Source organism: Mastigoproctus giganteus, chromosome 6 (assembly GCF_048544385.1).
Source record: "Mastigoproctus giganteus isolate SK-2022 chromosome 6, ASM4854438v1, whole genome shotgun sequence".
In the NCBI taxonomy this organism is placed as follows: domain Eukaryota; kingdom Metazoa; phylum Arthropoda; class Arachnida; order Uropygi; family Thelyphonidae; genus Mastigoproctus; species Mastigoproctus giganteus.
The window spans coordinates 159494155-159515804 of NC_143580.1; the positions used below are offsets into that span (position 1 = coordinate 159494155).

The window sequence follows — 21650 nt, forward strand, 5'->3', positions numbered from 1 at the left end:
GAGCGCAGTACGAAGACTATAAATGTGAGAAAAAGACTGAATTTGAAAATTAAATTAGACGTTTTGAAGCGAATCGATTCCCGTCAATGACAAGCACACATGTGGATGTGTGCCACAATTATAAAAAAATAAAGAATTAATTTCAGCAGTGGGAAAGATAGCTGTTCCACTGCAAGCAACTAGGGCTAGGCCGGCCATTAGGATTAAAATGGAAAAGACTAACTAATTTTATTGAAGATAATGTCCAATGCAGAATTCAGTTAAGTTAAATATTATAAAAGAAAAAAAAAAGAGCGAGAGAGAGAATTTTGAATTTGATTTTGGGTTTATTGGCGCAAAAACAACTAAGGCTATACTGCTCCAGGAAATGATTAAAATAACAATAAATATAAATTCTGGTAACCTTTAAAAAGGTTACCTCGTCAAATTGTTATTAATATATATATATATATAAATATGTATAAAGCAGTATAAGTTTAAAAATAAATGATCCAATTTATATATGTGTGTGTATATTAATAGCTTGTAAAAACTTAAAAACTGCTGACACGTGGTCGTTGTCTGATAAAATCTGACTGAGTGTATAAGGCTCAGTTGGATGAGTAAAAGCGGTAAAATTAACGCAATCTATTAAAATATGCTTTATTGATAAAATGGTGTCGCAAGACTCGCACATAGGAGGGTCATCCGCCTTCAGCAAAAAAGAATGTGTCAGATGACTGTGTCCTATGCGGAGTCGAGCAAGAACAACTTCCTCGCTCCGATTCCTGTGCAGACTAGACTGCCATGTTTCTATTACAGGCTTTATTTGATATAATTTATTTGTTCTCTGTGTGTGCCATAGTTCTTGCCATTGGGAATATATCTTGTTGCGTATTATTTGGCTGTAGTCTGTATAGGGGACTGACAGGCAACGATTATGAGTGGGTGTTGCTGATTTGGCTGCAGCGTCAGCCAAATCATTTCCCTTTATCCCAATGTGGCTAGGAATCCAGCAGAAGCGGATATCAAACTTGCATTCATGAAGAGAATGTCTCTTCTGCTGAACCCGACAAAGAACTGGATGAGAATTATGTCTCGTAGATAATAAAGCCTGTAATACACTCAAAGAATCGGAATATATTATTGACCTTTGGAATTGACAAGTTCGAATGTGATCCAAGGCTAGCTCTATAGCATACAGCTCTGCAGTGTATATGCTGGATTCAGGAGGAATCTGCTGAGATATTATAGTGTCCAGAAAGACAGCAGCAGATCCTACGCACGATTCAGACTTCGAGCCGTCTGTGTAAACGGGCAGGAAGTCTGAGTGCTCAGCTTGGTGTGCAGAGTAGAGCTGCTGGTAGACAGATGATGAGGTATCAGACTTTACCCATTTCTTAAGGGAAAAGTCGCACGGTGGGCGATGAGCATGCCAGGGTGGAAGAGTTTCTTTTGGTGTTTGTGCCACCTTGTCTACCATGATGCTAAACTCTCTGATTAGCTCTTGGACACGAATACCAAAAGGTCGGTTGGCAGTCTGACGGGTATTGTACAAGTTTTCCCAACATGGCTCAAAAACGGATGCCCACGTAGGATGGTCTGGCAGGGATTTCAACTTTAAAGCATAGTTTAAAGACAACTGCTTACGTCGAAGGGATAATGATGGTTCGTTTGCTTCGACGTATAAGCTCTGGACAGGAGATGTTCGAAAAGCTCCAGTAGCGATACGGATAGCCTGATGGTGGACAGGGTCCAGCCATCGGAGGACACTATCTCTAGCTGAGGAGTATACCTGAGACCCGTAGTCTAATTTGGGTTGTACAAGTGCACGGTAAAGCCGTAGTAGGGTGCATCGATCTGCTCCCCAACGCGTTGAGGAGAGTGAGCGGAGAATATTGAGTCCCCTCATGCATTTTGTACGAAGTTGACGAATATGTTCGAGAAAGGTCAACTTTTTATCAAACACAAGTCCCAAGAATTTTGTGTCTGACACTACTGGAATAACATTTTGTCCAAGCCTTAATTCAGGTTCAGGATGAAGATTACGCTTGCGACAAAAGTGTACGCAAACGGTCTTCTCCGGCGAGAACCTGAAGCCATTAGCAAGTGCCCAGGAATTAAGGCGATCAATGGCTTTCTGCAGTTGTCTTTCAATAACCCTTATGTTGCATGACTGACAAAATATGCTAAAGTCATCAACATAGAGGGCACAGTTTACAGTTGGAGGAAGTTGTTCTGTGATGGAATTGACTTTGATGGCAAAAAGCGTGACACTTAATACTGATCCTTGTGGTACTCCCTCCTCTTGGCTGAAGGGACGAGAGAGAGGATCCCACACGTACTTGGAAAGTTCGATTGGCTAAAAAGTTTTTAATAAAAATGGGGAGTTGCCCCCTAAGGCCAAGGCTATGCAGATCTTTTAAGATGCCAAATCTCCAAGTTGTGTCATAAGCTTTCTCCATGTCAAAGAACACCGACACCAAGTGTTCGCCTTTTAGGAAAGCATCCCGGATGGATGCTTCCAATCTAATAAGATGGTCCAAGGTGGACCGGTTCCTTCGGAAGCTGCACTGGATGTTGGAGAGAAGGTCATTTGTTTCGAGATACCATATTAAACGAGAATTAACCATTCTCTCCAGGATTTTGCACAGACAGCTGGTCAGAGCAATAGGACGATAATTGGTGGTGACTTTTGGATCCTTTCCTGGCTTAGGAAAGGCAAGAACGATTGCCTTTCGCCAGGAGTCCGGAAACTGCCCTTCAATAAAGATTCTGTTATACAGAAGGAGCAGACAATCCATAGATTTTGGTGAAAGATGTTTAATCATTTCATAATGGATGCCATCTGGTCGAACAGCACTTGCTTTGGAAAGAGCGAGGGCTCTTTTCAGTTCCTGAATAGTGAAATCCCCGTTGTAGGGATAAATGCTCTTAGATTTAAAGTTAAGTGCCTGTTTTTCGATATTATATTTCAGGACCAGGAACTCTGGGGAATACGAAGATGTTGCAGAGATGTTAGAGAATGTTTCCCCAAGAGAATTGGCTATTGCAGTTGAATCTGCAATAGCGCATCCATTATAATCTAGGATTGAAGAAGGGTGGGATGCATATTTTCCCTTCATTTTCTAGATTTTATCCCAGGCTACCTTAGAGTTGGTAGACTGGTTAATAGATGATGTAAAACGGATCCACGATTCCTTTTGACTCTGACGGCGGATATATCGTGCTTTGGCTCGTGCACGTTTAAAGGCTATAAGGTTGGTCGTGGTAGGATATCGGCGGAATATCCCCCACGCTTTGTTTTGAGCCTTTTTTGCTGCTGTGCATTGTGAATTCCACCAAGGTTTAGGAAATGGTGGAAACCGGGCAGATGTTTTTGGAACAGCATTCGCAGCTGCTTGGACAATATTTTCTGTGATGTACTTAACTGCATCATTGATAGACTCTTGACTGACTGTGCTAAGATCAAAATTTGCCTGATGTTGGAAGGCAGTCCAGTCAGCCTGATCAATCTTCCACTGTGGTAACCTAAAAGGAAGACATGGTCTCCCACTGTATAACAAGGTTATCACGGGGAAGCGATCGCTTCCGTATGGATTCTCCTCCACTTCCCAAGTGAGTGAAGGGAGTAGAGAAGGGGAGCAGATAGAGAGATCAATGGCAGAAAAAGTACGGTTAGGCATGTGGAAGAAGGTGTTTGTTCCAGTATTTAGAAGGGAAAGGTCATTGTCATTGAGCATACGCTCTATGACTCGTCCCCTTCCGTTGATGTTAGCACTACCCCACAGGGTGTTATGTCCGTTAAAATCCCCGAGAAGTAAGAAAGGGGGAGGCAGCTGCGTAAGAAGATCATCACGGTCTGCCTGGGAGATGTCAGTCCCAGGTGGCAAATAAATGGAGCACACAGTTAATAGAAATCCCACTGAAAGGCAAATTGCAACAGCCTCTATGCTGGTTGTAATTAGAAAGCGCTGCACTGGGGTCTAGTTACCCACAAGGATAGCCACTCCCCCATGTACAGGGCCATCCGCAATTCTATCCTTTCGAAAAAATGTGATGTTGTGGATGGTGGGATCATCATTTGCCTTTAGATATGTCTCCTGCAAGCAAAAGCAAACTGGCTCGTGCTTTTGAAGGAGGGCCTTGATGTCATCAATATTTCGCCGGAATCCACGACAATTCCATAGTAGGAATTTAGCCATTATTTTGGCTTGGTGGGTCCATCAGGCGGCTTCCGAGGTGCTGAGGGCTTACTTTTATCAGTCCTGGATTTATCTTTTTTGGGGAAGAATGGACGCTGTCCCGTGTCCATTTCCTCCTCCGCAAAGAGTTCCAAGACTGAATCTTCGGGTACCTCCTTCTGCTCGACATCCATCTTTTCTTGGGTACTAGGGGGGGACTTCCCCTTTCTTATTCTTTTCTTTCATAATTACCTTTGTTACTTGTGGAGCATTAGGAGGTACCGATATAGGAGTGGCAGCTGATTGGTCCTTTTGTGCAGGTTTTTGAGAACTTAAGAGATACCACGCGATGGGAGTGAAAGACTCCTTTGGAGGAATGGTCATGTCCGTCTGAGTTCCAACGGAACATCTCCCTGCTACCTTCTGGGCATAGGTAGGTCTGTTGATATTCAGGGGTTTCACCGATTTCCTTGTCTCCTGGTATGATATGTTAAGCTCTGCCTTCAGCCGTTGAATCTCTTTTTCTTCTTTCCACCTCTGGCATGCTCGTGAGTAGGCCAGGTGTTCGCCTTCACAGTTAATACAGGTGGGTTTTGCGGCTGAACATGCTGTTGTTTCGTGGTCCTTTGCACCGCATCGAGCGCATGCAAGGACTCCACGGCAGGCCATTTGAGAATGTCCATACTTCTGGCATTTAAAACACCGTAAAGGGTTCGGAACGTATGGACGCACTAAACAGTTGATGTATCCAGCTTTTATCTCGTCAGGAGGTTTAGGAGAGTTAAAAGTCAGGATAACGCTCCTGGTTTTAACAATTTTTCCATCCCTTCGCGCAGTAATTCTCTTGACGGCAATAACTCCCTGGGGTTTTAATTCGGAGTAGATTTCCTCCTCGGTTACGTCGAGAAGGTCCCACTCCGAAATGACACCTCTCGATGAATTGAGTGTTCTGTGTGGTGTCACTGTTATAGGGATTCCTCCGATTGATGTTACTCGGAGTAGATGTTCGGATTGCCTATCATTTTTAGTTTCAATTAAGAGGTCTCCAGAATGGAGCCTCTTAACTGATTTGGGATAACCTGCTAACCCATCTAACCCTTTCTGTATGAAGAAAGGTGACATTTTACCAATCGGTTTTTCATTGGTGGAGTGCATGATTAGAAACCGCGGGATAGGCCCTGATGGTAATTCAGTCCGCTGCCTTTTTTTAGCAATAATGCTATCTGGATCGTTATCTATGTTTTCAGATAGGGACCGGGTTGGGGCCCCTGAAGAAGTAAGTTTATCAGGATTCATATAGTTTTTTAAATTGTTCAGTGCCCGGGCTCCCCACCCACCACGGAGCCCAAAGGGACGCCCACTACCTGGCATGCAATAAATGCGCTCGGGAGTGGGACGCCAGGGCTACCCAGACACTATACCCGCACCGCCGCCAGCCTGAATCCTGTCCCTCGGACCATGAGGGTAGGGGCGTGGCATTGACACGGTTGACCCTCGCAGGCGAGCCTACTAGCCGATTGATCCTAGCCGGGCCTTCCAGGACCACCCATCTTGTCGAAGCAGGGACCAAAGTGGTGTATTGAAGCCGGGCCCCTCAACCACCAGGATCCCCCTTTCCGAATTTCCACGGGTCGCAGCGCACGGCAAACACGCCAGATTCCATTGATGTAAGCCTGGAACCTGGGCTGTGGGCGTTGGATCCCAGTGATGCTAGTCTGGAAGTCCAGCAGCGTCACTGGGAGGTCCCCTCACCACGTACAGGTGCCCACGTCGAGGGGGGGAGAGAGAGAGAGAGAGAGAGAGAGAGAGAGAGAGAGAGAGATTAGCCAATATGATGGATCTGAAGAAAACTCACCTAAAAAAAAAAAAAAAAAATGTGGAACCATTTAAAAGTGGTAAGGGCTGGTTGAATAGATTTAAAATCTAGGGAGAAGCCGCAAGTGCAGGTCAAGGAGCCAAAACTTTCAAAAAAGAACTTGTTAAAATTATTGAAGAGGGGTATTGTGTTTTATACTTCTCAACAAGTTTATAACATAGATGAAGCAGGACTTTTGTGGAAACGAATGCCTAAAAGAAGTTTCATATTGAAAGAAGCAAAACACATGCCAGGTTTAAAGCGGCGAAAGATTGGGGGACTTTATTGTTGGGTGGTAATGCTACGCGGGATTTAAAATTAATACCCCTTTTAGTTTATTTAGAAGAGGGCCAAAGTTCAACCCAAAATCGACATATTTTTCATGATTAAATTCATCAATTAAATTAAATCAATTAAAATCAATTTAGATCAATTAAATTCATGATTTTAATTGGAATTTTAAGTTTAATTTTGATAAGTAAATAGTTACCACATAATTATATACGTAATGCAGAATATTTTATATGTACAAATATTTGAATATTAAATATTTTGACCGACATTTGTGCATCTTTTCACTACTGTTTATTATTGATTAGGAAATATCCTATGGCACCGACCGCAACTTACAAATACATGTTACCTTATGGGTATGCGGAGCTCACTTAGCGTGGATTCACTTAGCACTCTGTTTTTCCGGAACGAATTATCAGCATTAAGCGGGGGTCACCTGTATATGTGTTATGAGGTCAGCAACATTGTGCCTTTTCTAGTAATTACTGACTGAAAGTGGAAACCTTTCCATCTCTATCTGGTAAAGAATTTGTGCAAATTTGCAAAAATTCTCTATCAGATGGAGTAATATATCTTATATGTTATGATAAGACCACGTGTAATATTACATATAAATGTAATGTGTTCCCATGTATAATATTACACATGGACAAAATACAACTTAAATGTTACAATACGACCCTAATCCATTGGTTGGATCAGGGTTTCACTGCAAATCTTAGGACAATACTAGATGAGCGCTTAAAGCACTGGTGTCAGCTGGCAGCATGAATGCCTCCAAAAAAAGCAATCTACACGTGCATTCCTAACATCAGATCATTTTAAACTAGAAGGGGCATTTCTAATGTTGCATTGGACACCACCAGCAACTCACTTTTTCTATTCTCAGTTTCAAGATGGATGTTGTTGAAGTTGGATGTATTACGCATTTATGTATACAGTTGATTGAGAGTAGAAACAGAAAATAATGATGGTGGATTCATCCACCAAATAAAAAATGAGAGGAATAGATGTTATAAAATTACTTCAGATACAGAAAGACATCAAAGTTATGTTTGAAATGAAAGGTTCAAAATTCGTTTTGGAAAAGAAAGAGAAAGAGAGAGAGAGAGAGAGAGAGAGAGAGAGAGAGCATGTGGTTCTTTTTTGTTAATGCCAACATTAATATCAACTGTTGCAGTGGATATTCTTCAGTAGTTTTTCAATTACTGTTTTGATATTATTTAATAATAATGAGATTCTTTATTAACTTAAATTATATACATTTCTTTTCCAATTTCAATCCAACAATTTGCTTTTATTTCTTTGTTGGAATAGTCTTTTAATGCTGCCATGTTGTACAAGGCAGGCCTCCTTTCTTCCTCACAAATAAACTTCTCTGTGTCAAACATCGTCCTCCCCAAAGAATAACAAACAAACAAACAAACGGATGAAGGCTTAAGGGGAGAATTTATCCGCAGGCAATATAAACATCAAGTGGCTGGCATTCGCAATGCCTCTGACGGCGTTGAATGCCAACTAACATCATCCAACGCGCCATTTGTAACACCTGTCTAGTTTGCATGGCTTTTCCCTCTGCTTCTTGTAAAATTAGGCATTCAAAGGTGCATCCAGTGCCATACTTTAAGGACCTGTCTAGTATAGCCCTTAGAGATAAGTATATATAGGTATGCTTCAAATGTAATACAAACATTCAGAGAAAGTACCTGCAAATAATCAGAATTGTGAATGTTAAATTGGTAGTTAAATACTGTACAAAGACAATCTGTGAATAATGAAAACCTCTAGTATAAAGACATAACCACCCCAGGGATCACATCTGGTGAGTATGGGCTTGGCACATCCAGGGTCCTGAGCTGGGTATCATCATTTTTCTCTTTCTTGGTGATCCTTTCTACTTTTCTTTCTTTCTTTCTCTCTCTCTCTCTCTCAGGGTAACTCAGGAATGAATTTTTTTTTGGATGGTACAGCATAAGCCTCAGGCTTCTTTGCACCATATGGCTAATAATAATAATAATTAATAATAATAACCTCAGAATAATCAAAGCCACAAAAATGAAAACTTACATGACTTTTAAGGGTTTATTACAAATGAGTTTTATTACAAATGAGCTGTGAGAAATTTCTTGAAGTCTAGGTTGGCTGTACTATTAAAAAAGGTTGAGAACACTGACACAGAGTATACAACAGAATATTAATTCTTACTTTTGATAAATCTGGTTCTTCTTGTTTGTGCATAGATTTATCTCGAAGTTGAGCCAAACGAGCTGATATTTCCTCTTCAGGTTTAAGCCTTTGAGAGGCCAATATTATTTCTTCCTGGTACTGCTTTAACAGATCATCTGCTTGCTGACTTGGTGTACGACTATCCAAAGATCTAAATACCTGCTTCAAATTAAGTATGAGAAAAAATTTAAAAAAATAAACTGGTTTCAGTAAGAATTAAAGTGAAACAGAAAATACAATATTTATATATTTAAAATTATAAAGATATTATCTATCTGAGAATCTGCCATTTGCATGCATGTCCAAACTAGAGTTGCAAACTTTTCAAACTATAAGGAGGATACTCGCTACCTTTTCAAATTTTCATAGGATACATCTAAAATATATTATACACCCATCACAACATCAAAGTTCTTCAAGAAGATAATTACAAGAGTTGCACAGAAGGAAGGACACTTTTGAGAGTTCTCATGTTTTTCCAATCATTTGTTTTCAGCAATTATTCGAGGAATATCCTAAAAACTTCCCCACAAAGGCCGAGACTATGCATTATGCTATGGTTTAGAAAGTTAGAAGTTTAGAAAGTCAAAGTGTGTAAGTGGTGTGTTTCCCTGAAGTAGAATGGAAATTGTTCGATGCATCAAAAAATGGGGACATCAACCTATGAGGTTCCACTAGCTAGTTTGAGAAAACTGAAAGTTGAAAAAAAAAAAAAAAAAAAAGGGTTAGCATTAGTATACGATGCAAGGAAGCAAGCTTATGCAGCATCAGCCAAAAAAAAAAAAAAAAAAATGGTGCATTTGTCTGACACACAATTCCCCTACGAAAAATGTAAAATATTGCTTCAAAAACAACTTAAGTAAAACTGGATCTATATTTAGGAAGGTAGAGTAAATTACAGTTGTTAATCTTCAACAACAAAAAAAAAAAAAAAAAAAAATACTAAATTTTGTTTGCATGAGTCACATAACAGGTTCTGAGCAGCCTACACCAGGTTAAGATAGACTTTAATTTCAAGCCTATAGTTAAGATAGCATCCAGTTGATGTGTGTGTTAATCTGTTTCTTTTGGCGGTTATTAAATATGCAAAAGAAATTGACTGACATTAAATTTTGAATCATTTTAAAATTTATTTAAAATTGATGTTAAACTGCCAAAAGAAATAGTGTGCATTAATCAATTTCTTTTGGCAGTTTAATAGTGTTCTTTTTTTTTTATAGTAGTCTTTACAAAACTACTCTAAAAAAAAAAAAACACTAGTAAACTGCCTAACTACTAATATGGTAATTAACATTATACTTTGCAAGGTGCAACCCTGGTAACTAAATACCAAGAAACCTTAACATTTGAAATAAAATAAAATCATAAAATTAAATAACAAACTAAACTGAAACTCACTTCTAGCAATGTACGGTGGCAGACAAAAAAACTGTATCACTTGTGAATTTTGCAAATAATGTGTTTTGCACTGCACTGTGGGCTACAGAAATGTTTGAAATGCATTGTCAGATGGGATATATATATATATCTGTGAATGAAATCCAATACAAAGATTCCGCCTGATATACCTAATTGTCAAAAATATCTTCCCAAAGGGTAAAATGCATAATTAATGAAAATATGAGAAATCATGTAAATGGCAATCATGACAACCAAACATACATTTTATTGCATTTACGTGTACAAACTGAAATGACAAGTTAACGTAATAGTATTATGTACTGTAAATCAGTAAAATAAAACCTCAGTATTTTGTTGTTCCTCCTTGAGCTGCAATTTCAGCCTTGCAATGATCTGGCATAGAGTTAATCAACTTTTGGATATATGGTTGCCCAATTTCGTGGTATCGTACCCTTACAATGCTCTCAAGCAGCTGAATCTTACTTGTTGGCTTCTTCTGAGCAATTTTAGACTTTATGTACCAGCAATTTTCAATAGGGTTCAAATCTAGACTGTTGCCGGGCCAGTCCAACACTGTTAGGCCATCATTTCTGAGGTATGATTGCACTTAAGGGAGAAAAACCGAGGGAATTGGCGTAAGTATGTTTTAAGCCTTGTGAGAAAAGAAGAAAAACTCATCACTAAATCTAAATAGCATAAAACTTTTTTTGCTGTGTGGCAAGGTGCTGAGTCCCGCCGAAAAACGCAGTTCTGGACGTCTATGTGGTGATCCCTAATAACAGGTTTCAGGCAATCCTCCAAGATAGCAGTGTAGGTTTCTGCATTCACCATTCTGTTAATAAACTTATTTTGCCCCACCCCTTTGCTTGATATGCATCCCCAGACTATCTGACCGGCGGGGAACTTTACAGTCGGTGTTATGCAGTCGGGAAGGTATGCCTCTGATTTTCGTCTTCTGACATATCACTTCCCATCCAAGCCATGCAGGTTGAATTTAAATTTATCAGAAAAGATGACGGTGTCCTATTGCTCTTTTGTCCATGAAACATGCATTTTAGCCCAAACAAGCCACTTCTTCCTCATTTATTGGGTCAACAAAGGCTTCCTCAGCCGATAGGCATGCAGACCACATTCCGAAAGCCGTCTTTGGATAGCTCATGCATTTTGTTTCAACACCAGAGGCCATCTCAAAGTCCAATTTTAGATCAGGAGCATTAGCATGGCAATTACAAAGACACAGCCATTTCAAATATCGATCTTGGGAGGGCATAGTCACTCTCTTACAGCCTGATCCAGGTCTTCTCTTCACATCACCGGTTTCACACTTTAATTTCAGCACCTGCGATACTGTTGACTGGTGGCAGCCTATCTGATCAGCAATAGCATGCATAGAAATCCCTTCCTGGGACAGAGCAAAAGCTACACTTTTTTTTCTTGGTGTCAACTGAACATATGGAGCCATGCTTACACCCCCACAAAACAGGATACTAATGAGTGAGTATACCCTTTCCAAAGCTGTATTTATAGAAATGGCTGACGCAAAACCTTGCAATTACTGTCTGATGCAATAGAAGAAATTATCTGATGCAATACTTTTGCTTTGCAACAAACAAAATGACTGTAATTAAACAATATCTTAAACGTTTCACTACAAATGTTACTTTTTTTTTAAGGTGATGCAGGTTTTTGTATATTCCAAATCCTCACCCAAAGGAACACACCCTCACACCCAAAGAGGAAGAGTACCACATTCACAATAAATAAAAAAAAGATAAGGAACCTGCAGTAACACTTCATCAGCCCTTGTGAATTCCAAAAGGATCAGAATTTGTTATTTACTGATATATATACAGTAAAGCGTCAACTATAACCTCCCTATCTCTACAAGCAAATTAGTATTAGTATTAATAGTGGCAAAATGATGCAAGAATGGCAAGCTTACACAACATCAGCCAAAATAAAATTACTCCACTTCATTCCCATCCCTTCCAATGAATATGTACAATCCTCCTTTAAATTTATTCAAACTACCTCCTGCACAACACTAGGCATAAGTGTATTCTGACAATCAATCACTCTACCTGGTTGTAAGCAAATTTCAAGACATCTATCCTGTAATCATCCATTTGCATTTAAATTTTCTGGAAAGTTTTTTTTTTTATCTTTTGTTTATAGTGTATCAATATTTCTTATTTTCTTAATGAATTTCAGTAAATCTTGCATGTATTTTTTTAATTAAAAAAAGTAAATATTTTAAAAAATGCTGTGTTTTTTAAAATGTTATTTTAAAAAAAACTAAAATATTTATACTTCTGAAATAAAATACAAAGTTACAGTCATAAAATATAAACATGAAACTAACAGTCACTCCATTTTCCAGTTCAGAGGCCCTTACAGTTAAAATTTAAAACTTATATTGGCACACATATTAATACTGTTTTGCAAACAAATAAAGGAATAAACAGCTAAATAATAATAACTGATACAAAAAACACATTTTGTGCAGCAATTAAACATAAACATAACAGAGAGGAACTAATTACTTTCTATAGCAGTACCTCTGTCAAATCAGCTGATGCACCAATTTCAAATTATACATGAGAACAAGGTGTTATTTATGATATACTGTAAGCAAAACTAGCATGTCGAAGTGAAAGGCAAAAACAATAACTATTCAGGACTAACCAGATAAGTTATTTGCATTTTTAATTCCATTTAAACAATAATTTTCACTTCAAAAACATCTAAAATAAAACTATATTTAGAAAAGTAGAAAAAAATGCAAATTTTTATCATTTATTAACAATTAATGCACAATAGATATTTTTAGAGGACAACTATCAATCCTGCATGATTGCCACCAGGTTAAACATTGCAGGTGCCTGGTTTCTAGATGCTGAAATTTACAGATCTCAAGATTTTCTGGGAAATGGTAACCTGTTTGTACACCTGACTAATCTTGATGATCTACTCTACATATATTTCCAACAGATCTACACCCTCTCTAAAATGAGGAATCCAAATCTGTATGCAGTACTCCAACATGAAGCCTAACCATTTCCTTATTCATCTGAATAAACACCTCTTTGTCCATGCTAGAAAAATTCCTATAATGCTGACAGAATCCCCCATGAGCTGTCCTAGAAGCATGTTTGCACTCTTCAGTGAACTTCATTTCAGACTACAATTTCCCCTGTCTTTTTTCATTCACTACTGCCTTGAGTTTGTATCAACCAAATAGTATACTATTCTGCGATTACTGCTACCCAGTTTTCTACCCATCAGCCTAAATAACTTGAATAAATATTCAAGTCTTGTTGGAGTGGCATATCCTAATTAATGTCATTCTGCTCACCTTTGTATCAGATATTTTTGTCTCTACTCACACACGAGGAATTTTTTAGGGTTGGGAAAGCCAGAAACATATCAAATTCTAATGTGGAGTTAACAATTATACAGAGAAATAAAGTGGACCAGTAAATCAGAATGTCTTATAATGGATGGTTTTAACTTTGCAGACTCTGACTGGAACTTGCGAATTGGTCACTCACACTCTAGCAAAACTTTTGTGGATTTACTGAATGACTGTTTTCTACATGTTAAAGAGGCAATATCAGCAGTGATTGTCCTTCATTAAGGATCCACAAGGAAAAGACCCTCCGAGTGGCAGTGATCACAGAGTGCTAATGTGGGATTTACTTAAAGCTGTAATTACTATCATGGATAAAAGTAAGGGCTTTTGTTTTTGTAAGGATGACTATAATGGTCTCAGACAATTTTCACCTCTATGCAGTGAGACCATCTGATAATGTTACTAACAGGAAATTCTAAATGGGAAGCATTCAGAGAAGTAATCATAGATGCTACTAGACTTATCATACCAACTAAGAAATACTGTTCTGGATTTAGACCTAACTAGATGTTAAGTGAACTGAAGGCACTTGTAGCAGAGAAGAAAAATTCATGAGTTGCATATAATTTAACGGACAATACAGAAGCCTACAACAGATATAAACAGTCTGCAATAAAGTCACTAAAGAGGTTAGACAAGATCCTCTGCTTGCACCTTCACAATAGTGAGACCGTTAGCGAGACCCTGGGTATAATTCCAATGTGCAAGTCCTAAAATACAATACCTAGTAGACTGGAGATGACCACCCAGATGCGAACCAACGCAGTAGTAGTAGTAGTAGAGGCATATGATGCAAGAAAGCAAGCTTATGTAAAAAAAGTAAAAAAAGTAAAGTGCAGCCATTATCAACCCACTGCAGGATGGAAGCCTCCTCAACAATTCATGCTGAGGGAAATGGACCATAATCTGCCACGCTGGTCCAGTGCGGGTTGGCAAATCGACCGTATTCAGCAGGCAGGGGCTTGAACCCCGGTCTACTCAAAGAGCGTGTGCTACTGCACTCCCGCTCCTGCCCACTCGGCTACGGAGGCCGTCATGTAGCATGAGCTAAAAAAAAAAAAAAAACATCCATTCCCTCTAAAAGTTTGCCCAGTTCCTCCTTGAATTTATTTAAGCTATCAACTTTCACAATGACAGATGGAAATTTGTTCTAGCAATCAACTACCCGCTGGGTAAAAGCAAATTTCCACACATCTCTTCTACAACTATCTTTCCTCAATTTGAATTTATGTCCCCTCAGGTTCGTAATCTAAGCAAGAGGAAGAATCCCATCAGAATTGAGTGTGCTCAACCCATTCAAGGCCTTATACTCCTCAATCAGATCACCTCGCAGGTGCCTAGTCTCCAGATGCTGCAATTTTCATAACTTAAGCCTTTCTTGGTAAGAGGACCCCATAGTTCCCCTCATCAATCTTGTTGCCCTTCTCTGTACTTGCTCAAGCAACTCTAAATCCTAAAATGAGGATTCTGTATGAAGTACTCTAGGTGTGACCATTGCCTCCTTATACCAAGGGATAATTACCTCCTTTTCCCTACTATCAAAATCTCTGAATATCATTAACAATATCCCATGGCCTGCTCTAGCAGTGTCTACACTCCTCAGAAAACTTCATATCTGACTGCACAATTATCCTAGGTCTTTTTCATTATCTACAACCCTAAGTATAGTACAACGCAGTTAGTACATTTCTCTGAGGTTTCTTCTACCTGAATGCAGTACTTTGCGTTTGTCATGTTAAACTTCAGTTGCCACTTCTCAGCCCATCTGCCCAACTTTTCTAGATCCTGTTACAGTAGCATACTGCCATTACCGACCCTGCCAACCTTGGTATCATCTGCAAACTTGGACATCAATATCATTGATTAATATACAAAACGACAGTGGGACCAACACCAAAACTTTGGGGACTCCACTAATAATATTAGTCCACAAAGAGCACGTCCATTGATTATCACTCTCTGTCTTCTCCTATTCAACCAACCTTTTATCCATTGTAGCAACTTGCCCTTAATACTATACTGCTACAATTTGTTCAGTAATCTTCCACACGCAACAGTATATGAAAATTATTTTTTGCATCCAGTTCTTTTGTAGCAACATCATATTATCCAATAAAATTTGTCAGACAAGACTTTCCCTTAACAAACCCATGCTGTGTCTGAATTATTACTGCAGTCTTGTCTAGATGATCCTGTAATGCTTCTTTAAAAAGTGACTCCATTATTTTCCCCAGAACAGAAGTTAAACTAACAGATCTGTAATTACTCATGTCACCCTTTGTGAATTGGGGATACATTTGCACATCTCCAGTCCATGGGGAATTCTTCTGAGTCCAAGGATGTTCTCATAATTATGGCTAAGGGTTTGCTTACTTCCTTTGCTGCCTCCTTTAACATAAGCAGGGGTCAAGATGTGGTGCCCTAATCACAAGAGGAATATCACCCCTATGTGTTATTCAGGTAATACCAGGTGTCGATGACTTTCGTCAACCGGTGCAATACCATCACTTTGCTTATTGGAAACCTGAAGTGGTGAAACCTATGTTAGCCTCTAGAGCAAAGCTCCAGCAACCCCTCTCAACTCTTCCATCATGCAGTATGATTTGATGTCTTTTGAAGTTATGATGGACATCATGGCAATATCCAATCTTCCTTACATTTCAAGGGTACAGTTATAAAATGGTGTTTGCAAACCAGCTACTAGATAGTCCAATGGACTGAATCTCTTAGTAATTCTCTAGGATGCTTCCGGATCAGCGAGCATATAATCTCACTGCCTCTACTTTGCCAGATAGTAATAAGTAGGGAGTCCAAGATCGATGCCACATTATGTCAAGGAGCTGTGTATATCGTGCTGTGCATACACCGTATCCAAAAACTTCATTAATTCATACAACATGTCCTCCTTCCTTTTCTTACCATTGAATATATCATGAATGGTCAAACTAATAGAACTTATCTATGAGAACTAAACCTACCAAGCAATTCCTCGTTCATTTCACAAATATATGTGGTCTCAGTTCTAATCCCAATGTGTCCATTTCCACTTACAGTCTGCCAAACCCAATATACTTATTTTAACAGTCAGCTGACTCAACTACTGCTCATCTCAGCTGTCCTAATTATTCACTGCATATGATTCCTTTTGCTTCAATGGTGATAGTCGGGAATATTAGAGTGCATGTCCACTCTAATATTCCCAGTCAGACGGTAATTTGGAATCTCCTCTTTTCAATCCCCTCTCGCCTAAAATCTCTCTCTATCCCATTCTGTCAAATTCACCTGTTTCCTCTATCATTCTTCCAACTCCACTAAACACTTGGAATTCTTTGATTTCTTGGAATTCCACTTCGAATTCTACATCTACAGGAGAGACTGCTTCTACAGGGATGGGATACACGTAAATAGAAAGGGTGCAAGAATATTTGCTGATGCTATCGAGGCAGTGTTAGGTGGGTCGGAAAACTGCTAGCTTGGGGGGAGACAAAGACCAATAGATTGACAGTAGCCACTGGCAGAGGTGAAAGAGATTCTTGCACTGCTTCTATTAGAATGAGCAGAAGCCTGAAAAACAAGATGCATGGTATTTCAGAGACTGCTGGGAGCCATTGCGGTACAAGTAAACACATGGGTTGTGTTAGGGTAGCTAAGAATAGAAACAGGTGCAGGTATACTTGCGTGTACACCAATGCTAGGAGTTCAGTAAATAAATTTGATGAATTTGAGGTATTGCTCAAAACATCAAAGGCAGATATTTTTGGGATATCAGAGACATGGTGTCACACAGATATAAGGGATGCAGAACTGCAATTTGGGGAGTACAACATCTACAGAAAGGATAGACAGGATAGGAAGGGGGAGGGGTTATGCTATTAGTTAAGAAACACATAAAAACCAAGGAAGAGAAGCCAGTCGACATCGCCAGACAGTGCAGTGTTGAGTCAGTTTGGTGTGACATAAGCATTGGGAGATCAAAATTGAGAGTAGGAGTGTGCTATAGGCCTAATGACTCTGATGAGTATAATAAGGAACTGTACAGGGAAATAGAGTGGGCCAGTAAATCAGAGAGTCTTATAATGGGAGATTTTAATTTCCCAGATATTGACTGGAATTTGGGGGCTGGTTACTCACACACTAGCAGGGCTTTTGTGGATTTATTGGATGATTGTTTTCTACATCAGCATGTTCGGGAGGCAACTAGAGGGAGTAATACTCTTGATTTGATTATCAGCAGTGATTCTTCATGCATTAAGAATCTGCAGATAAATGAACCACAGTGATCACAGTGTGCTGAAGTGGGATTTACTCAAAGAGGTAACTACCATTAGGGGTAAAGGGAAGGGTTATTGCTTCCGTAAAGGCGACTACGATGGACTGAGACAGTATTTAAATTCTATACAGTGGGACCAACTGATGATGTTACCAACAGCAAATTCAAAATGGGAAGCATTCAAAGAACTTATCTTGGAAGCTACTAGGCTTTACATACCAACTAAGAAATATTGTTCAAGGTTTAGGCCAAAATGGATGTCAGATGAACTAATGAGGCATATGGCAGAGAAGAAAAATGCATGGGATACTTACAAATTAACACATGACACAGAAGCCTATGATAGATACAAGTTGATATGCAACCAAGTTACAAAGGAGGTTAGGCAGGCGAAGGCAGATTACGAGAAATCCTTGGCAAGGGATGCAAAGAAAAACAGCAAAGAGCTCTTTACTTATGTAAACTCTAGAAGGAAGGGGATGAATCAGATTGGTCCACTTGATATTGATGGGTCAACTGTTGATGATCCTGCTCAGATAGCTAACAAACTAAATGAATATTTTGCATCGACATTCACACATGAGGAGTTATTCAGCAAGGGGAATGCCAGAGGTGTATTCAACTCTAGCAGTAAGCTACAGAATCTTGAAATAACTGGGAGTAAAGTGGAGGAGAAACTGTTGAAGATAAACACAAGAAAGGCACCCGGGGTGGATGGGATCTATCCAGTTATATTAAAGGAGGCAGCAAAGGAAGTAAGCAAACCCTTAGCCATAATTATGAGAGCTTCCTTGGATTCAGGGGAGGTACCCATAGACTGGAAATGTGCAAATGTGACCCCAATTCACAAAGGAGGATCAAAGGCTGACACAAGTAATTATAGACCTGTGAGCTTAACTTCTGTTCCAGGAAAATTAATGGAGGCACTGGTTAAAGAAGCACTGCAGGATCATTTAGACAAGACTTCAGTTATAGCTCAGACACAGCATGGTTTTGTTAAGGGGAAGTCTTGCCTGACCAACTTGATTGGATACTATGATGCAGTCACAAAAGAACTGGATGCAGGGAATAACTTTGATATTATATACTTGGATCTTAGAAAGGCTTTTGATACTGTTGCACATGGAAGACTGCTACACAAATTGGAGCAGTGTGACATTGGAGGCAAATTGCTGCTATGGATAAAGGGGTGGTTGAGGGGGAGAAGACAGAGAGAGTGGTAATCAATGGACACTGCTCATCATGGACTAATGTTATTAGTGGAGTCCCTCAGGGCTCAGTGTTGGGTCCATTATTGTTTTTTGTATTTATAAATGATATTGATGATGGTATATCAAGCTTAATGTCCAAGTTTGCAGATGATACAAAGGTTGGCAGGGTTGTCAAGGACACTACTGACACTATGCTGCTGCAACAGGATCTGGAAAGGTTGAGCAGATGGGCTGAGAGGTGGCAAATGAAGTTTAACATTGACAAATGTAAAGTACTACACATGGGAAACAGCAACATATCAACTCTGTGGTACTACACTGGCAGTGGTAGAGAATGAAAGGGACTTGGGGGTGGTTGTGCAGGCAGATATGAAGTTTTCTGAGCAGTGCAGATGGGCTGCAAGAGTAGCTCATGGAGTATTGTCAATGATATACAGGAATTTTTCCAGCAGGGATAAGGAGGTGATTATTCCCTTGTATAAGGCAATGGTCAGGCCACACCTAGAGTACTGTATACAGGTCTGGAGGCCTCATTTCAAGAAGGATGTAGAGCTGCTGGAACGAGTACAGAGAAGGGCAACAAGATTAGTGAATGGAACAAAGGGGTGCTCTTACGAAGAAAGGCTTAAGTTTTGCAAATTACAGTGTCTGGAGACTAGGCACCAGCGAGGTGATCTGATAGAGGTGTATAAAGCCTTGAATGGTTTAAGCATGCTCAATGCTGATGGGATTCTTCCTCTAGCTCAGAAAAATCACCTGAAAGGGCATAAATTCAAATTGAGGAAAGACAGATGTAGGATAGACGTGCGGAAATTTGCCTTTAGCCAGCGGGTGGTTGGTTGGTGGAACAGACTTCCATCCCTTGTGGTGGAGGTTGATAGCCTAAATAAGTTTAAGGCTCAGCTGGACAGGTATTTTGAACAAACAGAGGGGTGAAGTGGAAGTAGGTTTTTTTTTTTTTTTTTTTTGGCTGATGCTGCATAAGCTTGCTTTCTTGCATCAAATGCCTCTACTAATGCTAATGAGGCTTTTGTAATTACCAATGACCTTGCACAGATTGTTCATTTACCTTACAGAATACAAGAGAGTCCTAACCACACAGCCAACATGCTTGATCTTTTTCTCACACACACACACACACACACACACACACACACACACACACACACACACACACACACACACACACACACACACACACACAACCCTTCTAAGTACACAGTTGTGGTGAGTGGTTCTCTAGGCACCTCAGATCACAACTTGGTAATTATCTCTTCTCCAATGGAGCCTTTCTCTCTCTCATGGCCATTCTCAACCTCATGTTTGGCATTACAAGAATGCAATGCAAAATGGGATTTTTTTTCTTCTTTTCCTTGGTCAGATTACTGCTTCAAATCTCTTGATGTCAACATTTGCTCAGATCGTGTCAGTGAAATTATTTTTGTAGAGATGAAATCCTTTATTCCACACTAAACCTTAAAATCTCATCCTTTATCTAAACCTTGGTTTTCCAATAAATGTGCTAAGGTAAAATAAGAACATTGCATATCACAATAGGCTTGTATCCAAGTCTCCAGGTTCCTTTTCTGCTTACACCAAAGCTTGCAACAAATGTAAAGCAGTTATTAATCAGTCTAAACTAGATTTCAATCAGGCTAAGAGTAGACAACTTGCTTCTTGTCCAAATGGTAGTCAAGCATTCCGGTCTCTTGCCAAAGCTATTAGCCGCAACTTTTACCCATTTCTATTCCCTCCTCTCTGAAAACCTGATGGTTCTATTGCCACTTCAGCCAAAGATAAAGCTGACCTGCTAGCATCCTACTTTTCTTCTAACTTGTGTATTGATGATCTTGGCAAACCACCTCCTACTATTCCCGGTACACTCCATTCAATTCCTCCTATGGTCTTACATCAAAAGAATATGAGCAGGATTTTGAATAATCTTGATGCTAAGAAAGCTCCAGGTACTGATGGTATTTCTCCACTTGTTCTCAAAACCTGTGCTACCCCTGTTCTGTGTTCTTTTTTCACTTTTTTATTCCAAAAGTGTTTTCCATCCTGCTTAGAAATTTGCTCATATCCAGCCAGTTCCTAAAAAAAGGGTGACAAATCTCTCCCATCCAATTGCATTTCTACTCTTTCTAAAGTAATGGAGAAATCAATTAACCACCAACTCTTAAACTATCTAGAAACCTTCTCTCTCTGATCAACAATCGTCATTATAAACTCTGTCAGTGTCGATCCACTGGTTATATAGTGGGTTATGTTACCCATCTAAGGAAAAACTCAATGGGAAAATTTAGTGAAACTCAAGGAGTCACTCTTGTCTTTTAATTGTGTTTGGCATAAGCTTCCATCTTATAGTTTGCCAACTGATTTTTGTAATTGGGTATTTAGTTTTCTCTCTGACTGCTAACTATGTGTAATGGTTGATGACACTCTTAACTTAACTACTAACTACTTGCAGCTTTCCCTCAGGATTCAGTTCTTTCTCACACTCTTTTCCTCTTGTATATTAATAATCTTCTTCCATTGGCCAGCAGTCCTATCCATAGTGATGACAGCACACTGCATTCCACCCTCCAGTTTGAGAAACCTTTCCCTGCAAAAACAGCTTCAACTTCTAGAACATCCACTACCAATTCCCTAAATGCTGATCTCTAGGTAGATAATTCCTGCTCTTATGCTTATCTCTGATGACACCCAGATTTCTAGACAAGATCACATATCTCTATTAGGGATTACCCTGACTTCTAATTTCTCTTGGCATAAGCATAACACAAATGTTGCTTCCTCTGCATCTAAAAATCTCGGTTTT

The 21650-nt window shown here is 39.4% G+C and overlaps 1 protein-coding gene across 4 annotated transcripts in view; it reads right to left on the reverse strand.

The window, feature by feature from the left end:
* Positions 1–21650, reverse strand: part of LOC150084697 (abscission/NoCut checkpoint regulator) — a 169048-nt gene that overhangs the window by 109973 nt on the left and 37425 nt on the right. For 3 of the 4 annotated variants that reach the window (XM_090375430.1, XM_090375433.1, XM_090375431.1), the window contains exon 4: positions 8518–8700. In XM_090375430.1, coding sequence (XP_090231556.1) covers positions 8518–8700 — 183 coding nt within the window. The remainder of the gene's footprint in view (positions 1–8517; positions 8701–21650) is intronic. The other variant, XM_090375432.1, reaches the window with a different exon arrangement.